Below are 16,112 nucleotides of genomic sequence, written 5' to 3' on the forward strand. Positions count from 1 at the left end.
GTAGATGAAGTCAGACATTTCGGAACCTGTGTCTCATTGAAAAGAAACAAGGACAGCACAACCTTGTTAAAGGGACAGTATCATCACAGTGCTTAACTGGTAAACTTCCAAGTATTTGAAATTTAACATTGTTGCATTTGTTGTCATTAATGTAAGCAAATGAGCTTCAGCAACGTGCCTCACCTTTTTAAGCAATATTCATATTTCACTTCATTTGAACAGTACCTATAAATTACACTTATTGTTCACTGCACTAAAATTGTTTCAAAATTGTGTAACTATCATGCAATACTCTTTCTCTTACAGTCCTGATACACAGCTCTTGGAAGAGGCAACACTTTCGATTTCTAAATCATTAAGTAAGTATGCTCATATCTTAAGTTGTTTCTCTTCTTTGATAACTTTCCATTTATTCTTGATGACAGTATATACAAAAATGTAATTCAATTTACTGGTTCCCTTTTGGGGATATAGTTTCAGTGATCTAGTCATCCTGAAGAGTTCAAATGGCATCATTACTGTGCATTTAAGTGATTTCAGTTGGAGCAGCAGTAGAAGCTCCAAGCATGTCAGTTTTAGAGGAGGGCAGTGGCAATAGAGTTTCAAGGATCCACATTCACTAACCTCTGTCAGAAAGCATATATGCAGACTTTAACTGCTCATGAAGCCAACTTTCATTGTTTAGTTTAGTGCAAGTAAAACCATCATTTAACCAGCATACCGGACAGGGCCAATGACTGCTACACTGTCAACTATTGTATGGTGCTATTTTTAAAAATAATGTTAATCAAATATCTTTATTAAACTGAGGAAAATGTAACTTTCATTTGCTGTCACTTAAATGAGCAAAAATACGTTTATGGCGCAAACAGAATATCGAATATTTATAAATCTGTGAGCACCTTTTTGCTTTTATTTTGAAATATTATATCTTGCATATTCTTGACCTTTTAGGCTGAATTTTTATCTTTGTTTCAGTTGAGAACAATCCTCGGACAGAAAACTTTCAAGCTCTTGTTAAGATTTTCCTCAGTCGAACTAATGAATTGAAGGTCTCAGCTGAATGTCAAGAGTAAGTCAGAAAAATATTATGAATGTACCAGCCTTTCAAATAAAGATTGATGCATTCTATTACTGCTGTCGGGATCCCTCAAACGAACTTAATTTCCAAACCATTCAATCAAAATTTTGTCGAGCGTTGTACATTAAAGAGAACACAGGGATTTTGTAGTGGTTGATCTACATGTCTTGATCCACAGTATTTCGTGCAAAGTTTGCTGCTAAATTGTTGCTAACCTCCATCTTTCTCAAGAACAGAAGATTTATAGAGTTGAGCCAGCCAACCCCTCCACTCATGGCTTTGGCAGTGTTTGCTCTTTCCTATCACCATCACCAAACATCTCTAAAATTTTCGAGAAAAGTCTACAATTATTTCAATAAATGAGTTTCTAACGTGTGGGATAATATTGTATTATTAATTGAAACTTTTTCTGAAACTGAAGAAAGTACAGATTTTAGTTTTCACTTCTGTGAAGCTATGACTTGTTTTTGTTGAGTCAAAGACATTTTGAACATTGAAAAAGAGAAAACCAAGCAATCTGAAGTAGGTTTATGCAACATTAACTGAAGAAAATGGCATCTCGAACTGGCAGAAATTTGTCGAAAGGGAGCTAATTTCAGTCTATAAAGAAGAAAGGAGATAGGGTTAAGTAGTCACTTGGTAATATATAATCTAAGTTTTGTTAGAAAAGGCAATTTTATTTAAATTGAATGCAACAAGTTTAAATAAAAGTTTGACAGTAAACTGTTCCATGATGCCTTATTCATGCCAATGTCTTGAGCAATCACAAACCACTTGCCAACCTATCAGCACCATCTTCTGCTGTGTGAACTGTTGGTCTCAGTGACATTACGTATTCTTTCTGTACTACTCTGTGGGAGATTGTGGTTCACTTAGTGCTAACAAATTAGACGAGAATGGGATGTTGCCCTGCAATCAGAAATTAGGGAGCTAGGTAGAAAATTAGTGAACAGGACATTAAATATAGTAATCTGTGGGTTACTGCCAATGCTATGTGCAAGTGAGTACAGTAACAGAAGGGTAAGGCAAATGAATGCACGCCTGGAAAGAGTACGGAGGGAGGTCTTCAAATTCCATGGATTACTAGATCTGGCTCTGAGGGAGATAGAACGTGTAGAAGCTGGACTGGTTACACCTGAACTGAGCTTGTACCGAGTTTCTTGCAGATGGTTCGAGTGGTTTTAAACTAACTTGACAGGGGTGTGGGAACCAAGAAAGAATGTTAGAAAAAAAGCAGGATTCATAAAATGATTAGACATACAGCAATATTACAGACAATAATAAGTGAAATTAGAGTAAGGGAGGAAATCATGAAGTCTAAAATCCGGATTTCTGTGTATGTATGTAAATGGATAAAGTATAGTTTATAAGAATTGAAAGAACTGCAGATGCAGTAAATCAGAAACAAAAACAGAACAGTGGGCGGCACGGTGGCACAGTGGTTAGCACTGCTGCCTCACAGCGCCTGAGACCCGGGTTCAATTCCCGCCTCAGGCGACTGACTGTGTGGAGTTTGCACATTCTCCCCGTGTCTGCGTGGGTTTCCTCCGGGTGCTCCGGTTTCCTCCCACAGTCCAAAGATGTGCAGGCCAGGTGAATTGGCCATGCTAAATTGCCCATAGTGTTAGGTAAGGGGTAAATGTAGATGTATGGGTGGGTTACGCTTCAGCGGGGCGGTGTGGACTTGTTGGGCCGAAGGGCCTGTTTCCACACTGTAAGTAATCTAATCTAATCTAATCTAATCTAATCTAATCTAGAAGTTGCTGGAAAAGCTCAGCAGGTCTGGCAGCATCTGTGCAGAGAAATCAAAGTTAACATTTTGGGTCTGGTGCGGAAGGGTCTTTGGACCCGAAACATTAACTTTGATTTCTCTGCACAGATATTGCCAGACCTGCTGAGCTTTTTCAGTAACTTCTGTTTTTATATAGTTATTAAGGTTGGAAAGTTACAGATGAACAGGAGTATGTTGCAATAATGGAGAAAGAGAATGTTTGAGAGGATGTCCTCAAGGACAGAATCAAAGAGTAGAATTACATCACTCTATGTAATTTATAGACCACTAACTAGTGAGAAGGCTGGAGAGGATCAAATCTGCAGGGGAATTAGAGATGCTAATGTTAAGCAGTAGCTATAATGGAATACTTTAATTACTCTAGTATAGACTGGGACATTGTTTAAATGGCAATGAAGGGCAAGCATTCCAGATTGTGTTCAGGATAATTTGATACAACTTGAATCTAGTCCAAGAAGAAAATATGCACTGATGGATCTGGTTCTTGGAAATAAGGTGGACCAACAAAATAAAACACTACTGGGGAACATTTAGGTGATAGTGATCATGTATTGTAAAGTTAAGGATGATGGTGGTAAATAGCAATGAACAATCTAGAGAAAGAAATAATCAGATGTGTTGGGTAGACTGGAACAAAAGATTGGGGATAAATCTGTAACTGAACCATACCTTCAAAGAGGAGATGATTTGAGTACAGTCAAGGCATATTCCCTCAAAGGGGTCAAACAAATCCAGAGCTCCATGCATGACAAAGGAGATATAAATTAAGATAAATAAAAAGGTGCTTATGACCATTGCCTGGCAGAAAATACAATTGAGAACCAAGAGGAATATAGAAGATTTGGATGTAGGTGAAAAAAAGTTGATTAGAGAAACAAAGGGGATTGATGAGGAAAGGTTGACTGCCATCATAATCTTCATCCCAGAATCTTCTATGGACATGACTAGTTAAAGAATGGTAAAAAGCGCAATAAGACCAATTAGGCACCAAAAGGAAGGTATGCATGGATATAGGGAGCATGGCTGTGGAATGAAATTAATACTTTGCATCTGGCTTTGCCAAGGATGTAGATGACCAGCAAGTCATAGTGACAGGAGGAAATTATGTCACTAAATGGGTTCAAAATGATAAGGAGATAGCTTCGGATAGACTATTGGTACTTAAAATTGACAAGGGAGGAGATGAATATTGAAGAAAGTGAAAGTAGAAATTGTCTATTGTCCATTCTTGTGCAACTTGTCAATATCATGATGGTTGAAGCATATTTGCCATGGAGCTGTTTAATCCAGCTTTTTTGTTAAAGTAACCTAGGAGAAATATCTTTTCTCCACATGACACATATTCTGGAAATCATCTAGCATGTCAGAAAAGTGATCATTGTCTTTGGCCTTGGCATACAAGGCTATTGCATAAACGCAGGTTGTACTTGATGTACAACATCGCTTTCAACAGTATCATTGGAATATCTGAACTCCTGATTCTGAGTTTATAAGACCAATGCTTTAAACCCTTGAGCTGTGATGTTGTGTGACTTAGTGTTAGAAATAAAATAATAGAATTCTAAACATACTGGAAAATAGAATAAGGACACAGGAATTAGGGGAGGAATTGACCATAAGACCCAATGAGCCTGCTCTACCTTCCAGTAACGTATTTATTGATTGTTCAGCTTTGACTGCACTTTCCAATTTACCGAACATTTCAATTTTGTATGTAGTATCTGTGCTCAATATTTTTCGCTATGTTTACGAACAGTAATCAAAAATTGCTTTTGTGAAGCGTGTTCTTGATGATAACATTTTATTTATAAAGTAATAAATGATATTAATAAGACAGTTAGTTAGATTGTACAGTGGAAAATTTAAACAATTTAAGACTATCAATACTGGCACTTAAGTTATCCAATAGAATTATCATTAGCCTTTGGTTTTCGTTGTTGAGTAAACAAAAATCTATTTGTAAATACTTTGAGTAGAAGTTCTAGTATGCACCTATTTCTTCTACAATACTGACTCATCAAAAATTATGCTGGGCTGGCATGGTGGTTCAATGGTTTGCACTGCTGCCTCAGTTCCAAGGGCCTGGGTTCGATTCCACCGTCGGGTAACACTCTGTCTGTATAGAGTGTGCACGTTCTCCCTGTTTCATCTGGGTACTCTGGTTTCCTCCGACAGTCTAAAGATGTGCAGGTTAGGTAGATTGGCCGTGCTAAATTGCCCATAGTGTCCAGGGATGTGCAGGCTAGATGGATTGGCCATGGGAAATGCAGTGTTACAGGGATGGGGTATGTCTAAATGAGATGCTCTTCAGAAGGTCAGTGTGGACTCGGTGAGCCAAATAGCCTGCTTCCATGTTGTAGGGATTCTATTCTAATGTAAACTTATTGGCAAGCTGTACATCATTACAGTCAACTGTCAGCAGTTATGGAAATTAATTTATTGTTACTGGTATATGCTGTTCACATTTTCCGAGATTTGATTTGTTATTGTCAAGTGTACTGAAGTACAGTGAAAATCTTTGTTTTGCATGCAGTACAGGTAGATCATAACATACAAAGAATAAGATCTGCTGTAGAGAGCTTGCAAAGAGTCACCCTCTGTTGGTGCCATCTTGGATCATAAAATTTCAGAATTGTGCAGAAGAATGCCATTCCTTCATTGTATCTGCACTGGTGTTCTGAGCAGCAAGATTTAGTGCTATTCTCTCATCCTGCACATCAGGGTCATAGAGCTGTACAGCATGGAAACAGACCCCTTGGTCCAACTTGTCCATACTGACCAGATATCCTAGATTATTGTGTTCCCATTTGCCAGCATTTGGCTCATATCCCTCTAAACCCTTCCTATTCATATACTCATCCACATGCCTTTTAAATGTTTGAATTGTACCAATCTCCACCATTTCCTCTGGAAGCTCATTCCATACATGTACCATCCTCTGTGTGGGGGAAATAAAGTTGCCTCTTAGGTCTCTTTTAAATCTTTCCCCTCTCACCTTTTAAATCTATGCCCTCCAGTTTTGAATCGAACCTTGCTAACCTGTCTACCACATGGAACTTTGATCGCCTCACTGATGAAGTCAGTATAGACAGTGTCTACTGCTCTGCTTTCATCAATCTTTGTCATTTCTTCAAAGATTCAGTCAAGTTAGTGAGATATGATTCCCATACACAAAGCCATGTTAATTATTCTTAATAAGTCATTGCCTTTTCCAAATATGTGAATCCTGCCTCTCTGAATCCCGTCCAACAACTTAACCACTACTGACATCAGCCTTACTGGTCTGTAGTTCCCTATTTAATATTTTTCCCTTCATGTATTTGTAGAATTGTTTTGAATTCGCCTTGACTCTTGATGGCAAACTACCTTGTGTTCCATTTTGCCCTCCTGATTTCCCTCTTAAGTATACTCCTATTGTTCTTCTAGAGATTCACTCAATCCAGCTGTCTAGACATGACATATGCCTCCTTTTTCTGGACCTGAGCCTCAGATTTTCTAGTCATCCAGCATTCCTTACACGTACCAACCTTGCTGTTTGTACTAACAGAGCATAATGTCTGTGAACTCTCATTATCTCATTTTTAAAGGCCTCCCACTTTCCAATTGTCACTTTACCTGTGAATAGCTGCTCCCAATCAACTTTTGAAAGTTTCTGTCTAATGCTGTCAAATTAGCCTTACTCCAAATTCAAACTTGAACTTTTAGATCAGATCTATTCTTTTCTATAACTGTTTTAAAGCAAATAGAATTATGATCACTTGCCTCAAAGCGCTCCCTCACTGACTTCTCAGTCACTTGCCCTGCCTTATTTCCCAAGAGAAGGTCAAATCTTTGTTCCTTCTTTGGTAGGTACACCTGTATATTGAATAAAAAAAACTTTATGTACACTTAACAAATTCCTCTCAATCTAAGTCCTTAACACTATTGACAATCCTATTCTATGTTTGGAATGTTAAAATCCCCTGTCATTATAACCCTATTATTCTTGCAGATATGAGATTGTAAAATCATAGAGTCCCTACTGTGTGGAAGCAGGACGTCTGGTTTATCGAGTGCACACTGACCCTCAGAAGAGCATCCCACCCTCCTCGCCCTATCCTATCCCTGTAACCTTTCATTTTCTCATGGCCACTCCAACTAGCCTGCGCATCTCTGGTCACTATGGGAAATTTAGCATAACCAGTCCACCTAACCTGCCCACTTTTGGGCTGTGGGAGGAAACCAGAGCTCTGAGGAAACCCTAGATTTTATGAGAGAATGTGCAATTTCCACACAGTTGCCTGAGGTGAAATCAAACCTAGGTCCCTGGCACTGTAAGGCAGCAGTGCTAACCACTGTGCTGCCCTCCTCACACATTTTGTGTGAGATCTCCTCATATATTGGCTTCTCAATTTCCTGCTGACTACTGGGGGACCTATAGTACATCCTAACTAGGTGATCATCAGTTTTTTATTTCTCAGTTCCACCCATATAATTTCACTGGACATTATCCTAGGAATGTCTTCCCCTTCTATCTATCCTATAACATCGATACCCTGGAACATTCAGCTGCCAGTCTTGCCCCTCCTTGACCCACATTTCTGTAATAGCTATGACATCTTATGCCCATGTTCCCAACCATGCTCTAAATTCATCTGCCTCATCTGTCAGACTTGCATTGAAGTACATGCAGTCTTACTTTGTTCTCTGCCATGCTCTTGCCTGCCTTGACCATTTATTTTGCTCCCATTATCTACTGTACCAGCCTCAGTATTTTCTGTTTTCTCACTGTCTTTGGCCACCGCCACTAGTAATTTAGTCTCCCAAGTAGCAATAGCAAATCTCCTACCAGGGTATTGTTCCCCTTCAATTCAGGTGCAACCCGTCTTCCTTTTATAGCTTACTTCTACCCCAGAAGAGATCTCATTGGCCCAAAATGTGAATCCTTGCCCCTTATTCCAGCTTCTTGGCAGCTTGTCAATGTTGTTTTGAAATTCAGCACCATCCTTCTCCTGTTTACAATGCTTCCATTCTTTGCGAACTTTGAAACTGTTGTCTGCACTCTTAAATTCGCGATTATTTCTTTTAAATAAGAAGGAAAAGAAAATCCATGAATCGTGTTACTTAGTGTTTCTTATCATTCAGCCAATTTTACATTCAAGTTGCTATTGTCTCCTTTATTCCATGAGTTGTAACTTTTCTCTCAAAACAATTGTGTGATATTAAATGCCTTTTGGAAATCCAGCTGGTTGTAAATTGCAAATTCATATCTTGTCTTGTGTTTGTGATTTTTTTTTTTCCCCATCAGCCAGCTGTTTATTTGGCAGGCCCACAATGCCCTGTTCATCATTCGCTGTTTATTGAAAGTGTTTGTCAGCCAAATATCAGAAGAGGAGCTACAGCTTCATTTCACTTATCAAGAGAGACCACCATTATCTTATGGTATGCAAAACAATGGAAAAAAAAACACTGAAAGTTCTTTTGTTAACTGAATATTTGTCAAGTTGTTAAATTTTAATTCTCTATATATATTGCATTATATACAAGTTACTCTAATTTTCTCACATTGATTTGCCTGGGATTCTTACTTGCCATGGTATTCATTGGCCTTAGAGTGAGTAATTGTAGCTTATTCAATCGCGGACAGCCCCAAAGCTGATCCTGATCTTGCCCCATCAGAAAATCTGGGTTCATACCTCAGAATCACTGGCTGCTGCTAAATAATATCACCATGAGAAGAGGTTGCTGATTGGGCTGTCATTCGTATAGAAATAAAACAAGAACAGTTAACTATCAATCTTATTTCTCAGACCAGGTCAGGGTGTTCTAATGGGATTACAGCAGAGACTGTTGTCTCCCTAATCTTTTTTTAACAATGAGACGTTGCAATGTGGATACCTATTCATTTTGCCTTCAAAAAATTGGGATCATTTATTGATAAAGGTAGCCTAATGCATGTATAAATGCGTCACCATGTAAGCTTGACTGATGGTGCTTTATTGATTTAATTCTTAACACAGTCTGGATTTTTTTGATGAATGCTTTCCAATAGCAGAATCTTGTCTTATGGGCATTCTGTTCTGAGGTTTACATGGTCTGGTCGAGCATGATGTCTACTGTGAATAGTCAGTGGGATGTGTTGCTTCATACAGTCTGGTAATCGTTGAAACATAGTGTATAAACCTGGTGTGGCATGACCTGAAAATGAGACATCATTACTATTTATGTGATCAGCAAAGCATGTTTGTGGCTTCACAGCCAAACCATGTTAGTAGAGAAGAAGCTGAATGTAATTAGCTGCTCAAGTTTTGAGACTCCTTCCTTTCCTCCTTTTGAAGTTTGTGCTGCTAAGATGGAAAAGATGGTCCAATCAATTACCACCCTCTTCTCAATATGATCTCTAATGGGACCAGTATTTGTTTAATATTCAAATTCACTTTCAGAAAAAAATCAGTACAAAATTTGTAGTTTTCTTCTGATCTCTCTTGAGACTGCTGATTCATGCTGGAGCATAATTTCACAGATAATGAGATGATTTCCCCCCCCGCCACCTACACACCACACTGGGAACAAATTTCTTAAGTAGATACTACTATAAACATGAATGGTAAGTGCCAGGATTGATCTGACCATGAAGAGCTCAACCTGGTCAACCCTGACAAGTGCAGCCATGCACTTTCTAGCAGCACTTGCAGGAAACCTGCTTACTTTCTCTTCATTTAACTTGGCTGTTACTGTGGATCAAACTTCACATACCCTAGTCTAGATTGTCTTAGCTTTGTACTAATCACAGTTAATTAACATCATAATAGTTACAAAAGCAATTCTGAGAGAGTAATTGAGAGAATTATTATGTGGTTAAAAATGATAAGCTGACCTGTCTGAATTATTTTGCTGCTTTTGAGCACAGATATGTGGAATCTAGATAGGGACAGATAGGGCACGCACCGTAGGATCATGGGAGAGTTATGTTTGTTGATGAAATATATGCATTTCAAAGAATGATTGCATTTAGATTATAAGAGACAATCTAACCATCACCCTTGACATTCAGTGTCATTACCATCATTGAATTCCCTACTATCAAAGTCTTGGGTGTTAACATTGAGTTAACACTAAACTGACCGGCCAAACAAATACTGAACTACAGAGACGGTCAGAGGCTAGGAATGCTATGGTTGACTCCCAAAAGCCTGTCCACCATCTGCAAGACATTAGTAGGAGTGTGATACCCCCTGCTTTCCTGGTGGGCTACATTTCCCAGCAACACTTGAGAAGCTTGACACCGTTCCGGACAAAGTAGTCTGCTTGAGTGACACAGCATCCACAAACATCCTATCTCTCCACCACTGACACTCAGTAGCTGCAGTGTGTTATCTACAAGGTTCACTTACTACAGAAATTCACCAAAGATTCTTAGTCAACACCTTCCAAACCTGTGACCATTACCCCTGGGAAGGATAAAAGCATGAAATACATGGGAATGCCACCACCTTCAAGTTCCCCTCAAAGCCAGTCACCATCCTGACTTGGAAATATTTAGTAACTTTGGTGTTGGGTTCAAAATCTGGAATTTCCTCCCATATGATAATTTGGGTATATCTACAGCATATAGAATGCAGTGGTTCAAGGGAGTTTACCATCACCTGCCAGAGACAACTGGGGCCTAGCCAGTGATACCCTTGAGTGTATAAAAAAGCAATAGATGCAATGATTTTATTGCCATTTTTATATTTATATGCTACTAAAATTTCTTTCAGGGGCTGAGGCAGAAGATCTCCTGGAAGAATTAATTTGTACTCTAGTACATCTCATTATTGAATTACCTTTATTGTAAGTTTTCCTTGCTAATATATTATTTAGTTAAAACTATATGTTTTGCCTAACGTGCCTGTAATATGTGGTAATAGCTGTCATTTCAATGCAGTTTACACTATTGTCTTTTCTCTATACTGTTTAGAGGTAACGTGGTGAATTTGGCAGAGCATTGACTTAATAGCCTTCTGCTCCCAGATTTGAGTTAAAATCCAATCTAGAGTAATGTCGTTAACACCTGCCTTGTCTTTGTTATGGACAATCATTTAGAAAATCTCAAACCAGTTTTTAGGCAAGAAGGCAAGTCCAAAGATGTGCAGGTTAGGTGCATTGGCCACACTAAATTATCCATAGAGATCAGTCGGTTAGGTGCATTAGTCAGGGGTAAACATAGGGGAATGGGTCTGGATTGGTGTGGACTTGTTGGGCCGTAGGCCTGTTTCCACACTTCAGGGATCCTATTCTAAGGTACAAAGTTACTGCAGATGCTGGAATCTGTACTGAAAACAACCAATGTTGGAAATCGCAGCAGGTCATACAGCATTCATGATGAGAGAGCAAGCTAATGTTTTGAGACCAGATGTTGTTTCTTCAGACCTGTATTGAAAAGAAGTTCTGAAGAGCTTGATTTCTGTCTTGGGCAAGAATTCTGCTAAAAATGCATCCTCTCTGGCAGTCAGTTGACAATGGTATTCAGGATGTTTTGTGTGGCTTTGATTTAATAGACTTGAACTGCTGAGGTCAAAATTGAGGAAGTGTTGATATAAAACTTGAATAGTTAAAAATATTTTTGAGAAAGAGAGATGCCACATAAGGACCTACCATTGATCTTTTCTTTCTGGGAAGAGGAATGTATGAGTTGTCTTCAGTTGATGGCATGACAGTTTCAGTGTGTGAGGAATTATTCAGGAGGTAGCTGATAGAAATTCATTTCACTGAAGTTCCTGATGAAGGCAATAGTGGACAGGATGGCTGTTCTCTTTCTGTAGGAACTGAGCTCAAGCCATGCCAGCCAGGTCTGAAGTTGCCAACGAGCTCATTTCATGACCATGATTTGGAGCCATCCCATCAACACAGGAAGACTTCAGAGTACTTGAGATTAAGTGTGACACTATCTTCACTCTGTACCGCAAAACCACTCTACCTCTGCTACCTCATTCTCCTCCTCCCACCAAAGTGTGGTGTACCACTCTCACTACTGATGTGGTGTCCTTCATCAAAGGTTTTCACTTACCCTATCCCTCCAAACTATGAACCTGTCCTTGCCCTTTACACTTCCTATTCAATCACTTGGGATATTTCACTACCTTTCCTCCATGCCACAGCAATGAATTAAGATTCAATGTCAAGTGTGGCACTGCTCTCCCACTATGGAGCGTGTATTCTGATGATGCCCATAGTTCCATCTCTATTACCCAACTCTTCCCTCTGTTGTCTTCTGCAGCCATAGGCAGCATCTACACAACCTCGACCCTGAAGAGATAAATGCCTCTGGACATCCCCCTCCTCCACTTCAACTCAATACAACATATAGGAATCACCTCCAAAGTTTTCTCTTGTACTCTTCACCAGCTCACTCTGCCTGTGGTATTGTACCGCTGTACTTACCAGACTATAGAGCTGCTTTCTCGTGAGAGATGACTGGTGACTTAACCTGAGAGCCACCATATCTTCAGTGAGGGGAGAGATTGAGAAAGATTCACTCATGGTAACCTTAGCCACTGATGGGAATTGAACCAATGCTGTTTGCTTCACACAGCTTCACAAACCAACCATACAGTCAGCTGAGCTAAACTGACTGCTACCTGTGGCACACTGCAAAAAAGACAAAAATACTCCTGTGGAAGCATGATTAACCTCATCCTGACAAAACATCATATGCCCCAATAATGCATTGTATGAAATCTTGGCCTCAGTCATGTATAATGGACAATGGACAATAGACAATAGATGCAGGAGTAGGCCATTCAGCCCTTCGAGCCTGCACCGCCATTCAATATGATCATGGCTGATCATTCCCAATCCGTATCCTGTTCCAGCCTTCTCTCCATAACCCTTGACTCCACTATCTTTAAGAGCTCTATCCAATTCTTTCTTAAATGAATCCAGAGACTGGGCCTCCACTGCCCTCTGGGGCAGAGCATTCCACACAGCCACCACTCTCTGGGTGAAGTAGTTTCTCCTCATCTCTGTCCTAAATGGTCTACCCCGTATTTTTAAGTTGTGTCCTCTGGTTCGGCACTCCCCCATCAGCGGAAATATGTTTCCTCCTGCCAGAGTGTCCAATCCTTTCATAATCCTATACGTTTCAATCAGATCCCCTCTCAACCTTCTAAACTCAAGGGTATACAAGCCCAGTCGCTTCAGTCTTTCCGTGTAAGGCAATCCTGCCATTCCAGGAATTGACCTCGTGAACCTACGCTGCACTCCCTGAATAGCCAGAATGTCTTTCCTCAAATTTGGAGACCAGAACTGTACACAGTACTCCAGGTGTGGTCTCACCAGGGCCCTGTACAGCTGCAGAAGCACCTCTTTGCTTCTGTACTCAATTCCTCTTGTTATGAAGGCCAGCATGCTATTAGCCTTCTTCACGACCTGCTGTACCTGCATGCTTGCCTTCATTGACTGGTGGACAAGAACACCCAGATCTCTCTGAACAGCCCCTTTACCTAATTTGATACCATTGAGGTAGTAATCTGCCTTCCTGTTCTTGCCACCAAAGTGGATAACCAGACATTTATCCACATTAAACTGCATCTGCCATGCATCTGCCCACTCACCTAACTTGTCCAGGTCACCCTGTAATCTCCTAACATCCTCATCACATTTCACCCTACCACCCAGCTTTGTATCATCAGCAAATTTGCTAATGTTATTGCTGATACCATCTTCTATATCATTTACATATATTGTAAAAAGCTGCGGTCCCAGCACGGATCCCTGCGGTACCCCACTGGTCACTGCCTGCCATTCCGAAATGGAGCCGTTAATCACTACCCTTTGTTTCCTATTAGCCAACCAATTCTCTATCCAATCTAGTACTTTGCCCCCAATCCCGTGCGCCCTAATTTTACTCACTAACCTCTTGTGTGGGACTTTATCAAAAGCTTTCTGAAAGTCCAGGTACACTACATCCACTGGATCTCCCTCGTCCATCTTCCGAGTTACATCCTCAAAAAATTCAAGAAGATTAGTCAAGCATGATTTCCCCTTCATAAATCCATGCTGACTCTGTCCTATCCTGTTACTATTATCCAGATGTGCCGTAATTTCATCCTTTATAATAGACTCCAGCATCTTTCCCACCACTGAGGTCAGACTAACTGGTCTATAATTTCCTGCTTTCTCCCGCCCACCCTTCTTAAAAAGTGGCACAACATTAGCCGCCCTCCAATCCTCAGGAACCGACCCCGATTCTATTGAACTCTGGAAAATAATCACCAGCGCATCCACGATTTCCCGAGCCACCACCTTCAGTACCCTGGGATGCAGGCCATCAGGTCCCGGAGACTTATCAACCTTCAGACCTAACAGTCTCTCCAACACCAAATCCTGGCAAATATAAATTCCCTTAAGTTCAGGTCCTTCAGCCACTGTTACCTCAGGGAGATTGCTTGTGTCTTTCCAGTGAACACAGATCTGAAGTACCCATTTAATTATTCTGCCATTTCTTTGTTCCCAGTAATATATTCCCCTGTTTCTGTCTTCAAGGGCCCAATTTTTGTCCTAACCATTTTTTTGCCTTGGACATATCTAAAAAAGCTTTTACTATCCTCCTTTATATTCTTGGCCAGTTTACCTTCGTACCTCATTTTTTCTCTGCGTATTTCCTTCTTACTAATCCTCTGTTGTTCTTTAAAAGCTTCCCAGTCCTCAGTTTTACCACTTATCTTTGCTAAGTTATACTTTTTCTCTTTTAACTTTATATGTTTCTTTACTTCCCTCGTCAGCCACGGCTGCCCATGTCTCCTTCTGGGATCTTTCTTCCTTTTAGGAATGAACTGATCCTGCAACTTCTGCATTATACACAGAAATATCTGCCATTGTTCCTCCACGGTCTTCCCTGTTAAGGTATTGCACCATTGAACTTTGGCCAGTTGCTCCATCAGCAACTGGAGTCATCAGCAATGCTGAGGGAAGCCTAATACCTCCCACCAGCCATCCTCTGAAGGCATGAGACCATTGGATGAAGGAGGAACCTGAGTCTAAGCCCTCTGTCCCCTTTCAAAAAGGCTAAGAGCAGCAGATGCATTGCAGGATCCCCTCTAAGCAGCTCACCATCCTGGCTTGGAAATATATCACCATTCCTTCAGTATGGCTGGGTGAATGCCGCCTTTAAATAACATTTTGAGTCTACCAACATCAAATGGACTGCAGTGGTTAAAGAAAAAAACTCACTTGCATCCCATGAATAAACTGTTTTAAAAAAAAAGTTCCTATCCCCCGATGAGGATAGATGTAAAGCATTAATTCATACCTCAGCAATGCCCCTGCTTCAATGCTCAGGTCCTCTTTTTGTTCTGTAATTGCCCCCACTTCTCTTTTTAACCTGTTTTTTGTTTCCACTTGCCCTCTGAAACTAAAAAGGGGAGGATTTAGGAGAGGGAGAATACAGGCTTGCAAAGCAGAAGATATGGTAGCATTGCCCTGCAGCTATTTGGATAATAATGTCTGTAGTGGGACAGGAAGGCACAGAATATACAAACATAGAAAAGCAACAGTAAGTAGGGTCAAGGGGGACTACATGGTAAAGAGGCAAACTTAATGTTTGCTTAAATGTGCATAGTTTTCAGATCAAAATAAGTCACTTGATGTCACAAATATGGTTTAGCAGGTATGATCTTATCGCCATTACTGAGACATTGTCATAAGGAGATCTGAGCTGGATTTTCAGGGAGTTGGTGGTGTTACAGGTATTTCAATTGGACGAGAAATCCAGAGACCAGTCTAATGTTCTGGGAGCACGAGTTCGAATCCCACTGTGTTACATGGTGGAATATAAGGGCTACGATCCTAAATAGGATGCAGGAGCAGAAGGACCTAGGTGTATCGTTTCCTTGAACAGTATGTGATGGAACCTTATGCAGGAGTGGGTATCCTAGATCTAGTCCTGTGTAATGAGACAGAAACAAATGGTGACCTTATAGTTCAGAATCCTCTTGGAAGGAGCGATCTCAGTATGGTTGAATCTAAAATACACGTGGAGCGTGAGAAGATAAAATCTAATACCAGTGTCTAATGCTTAAACAAAGATTACAATGGGATGAGGGAGGAGTTGCCTAAGGTAGAGTGAGAGCAAAGACAATATGTTGGGACAATTAGGGAACAGTGGAGGACTTTCAAAATGATTTTTGATAGTGTTCAGCAAATATGTATGCCAGTGAAAAGGAAGGACTGTTGGAAAAGGAATAATCAGCCATGGATAACTCAGGAAATAAAGGAGGG

At 40.2% G+C, this 16,112-nt stretch overlaps 1 protein-coding gene across 14 annotated transcripts in view; it reads left to right on the forward strand.

Moving 5' to 3' along the window:
• The window catches only part of dym (dymeclin), a 559,079-nt gene that overhangs the window by 86,046 nt on the left and 456,921 nt on the right, over positions 1-16,112 (forward strand). For all 14 annotated transcript variants that reach the window (XM_072574579.1, XM_072574628.1, XM_072574595.1 and 11 more), the window contains 4 exons: positions 307-359; positions 979-1,072; positions 8,161-8,294; positions 10,613-10,685. In XM_072574579.1, coding sequence (XP_072430680.1) covers positions 307-359; positions 979-1,072; positions 8,161-8,294; positions 10,613-10,685 — 354 coding nt within the window. The remainder of the gene's footprint in view (positions 1-306; positions 360-978; positions 1,073-8,160; positions 8,295-10,612; positions 10,686-16,112) is intronic.

The sequence above is a fragment of the Chiloscyllium punctatum genome, chromosome 1 (assembly GCF_047496795.1).
Source record: "Chiloscyllium punctatum isolate Juve2018m chromosome 1, sChiPun1.3, whole genome shotgun sequence".
Classification (NCBI taxonomy): Eukaryota; Metazoa; Chordata; class Chondrichthyes; order Orectolobiformes; family Hemiscylliidae; genus Chiloscyllium; species Chiloscyllium punctatum.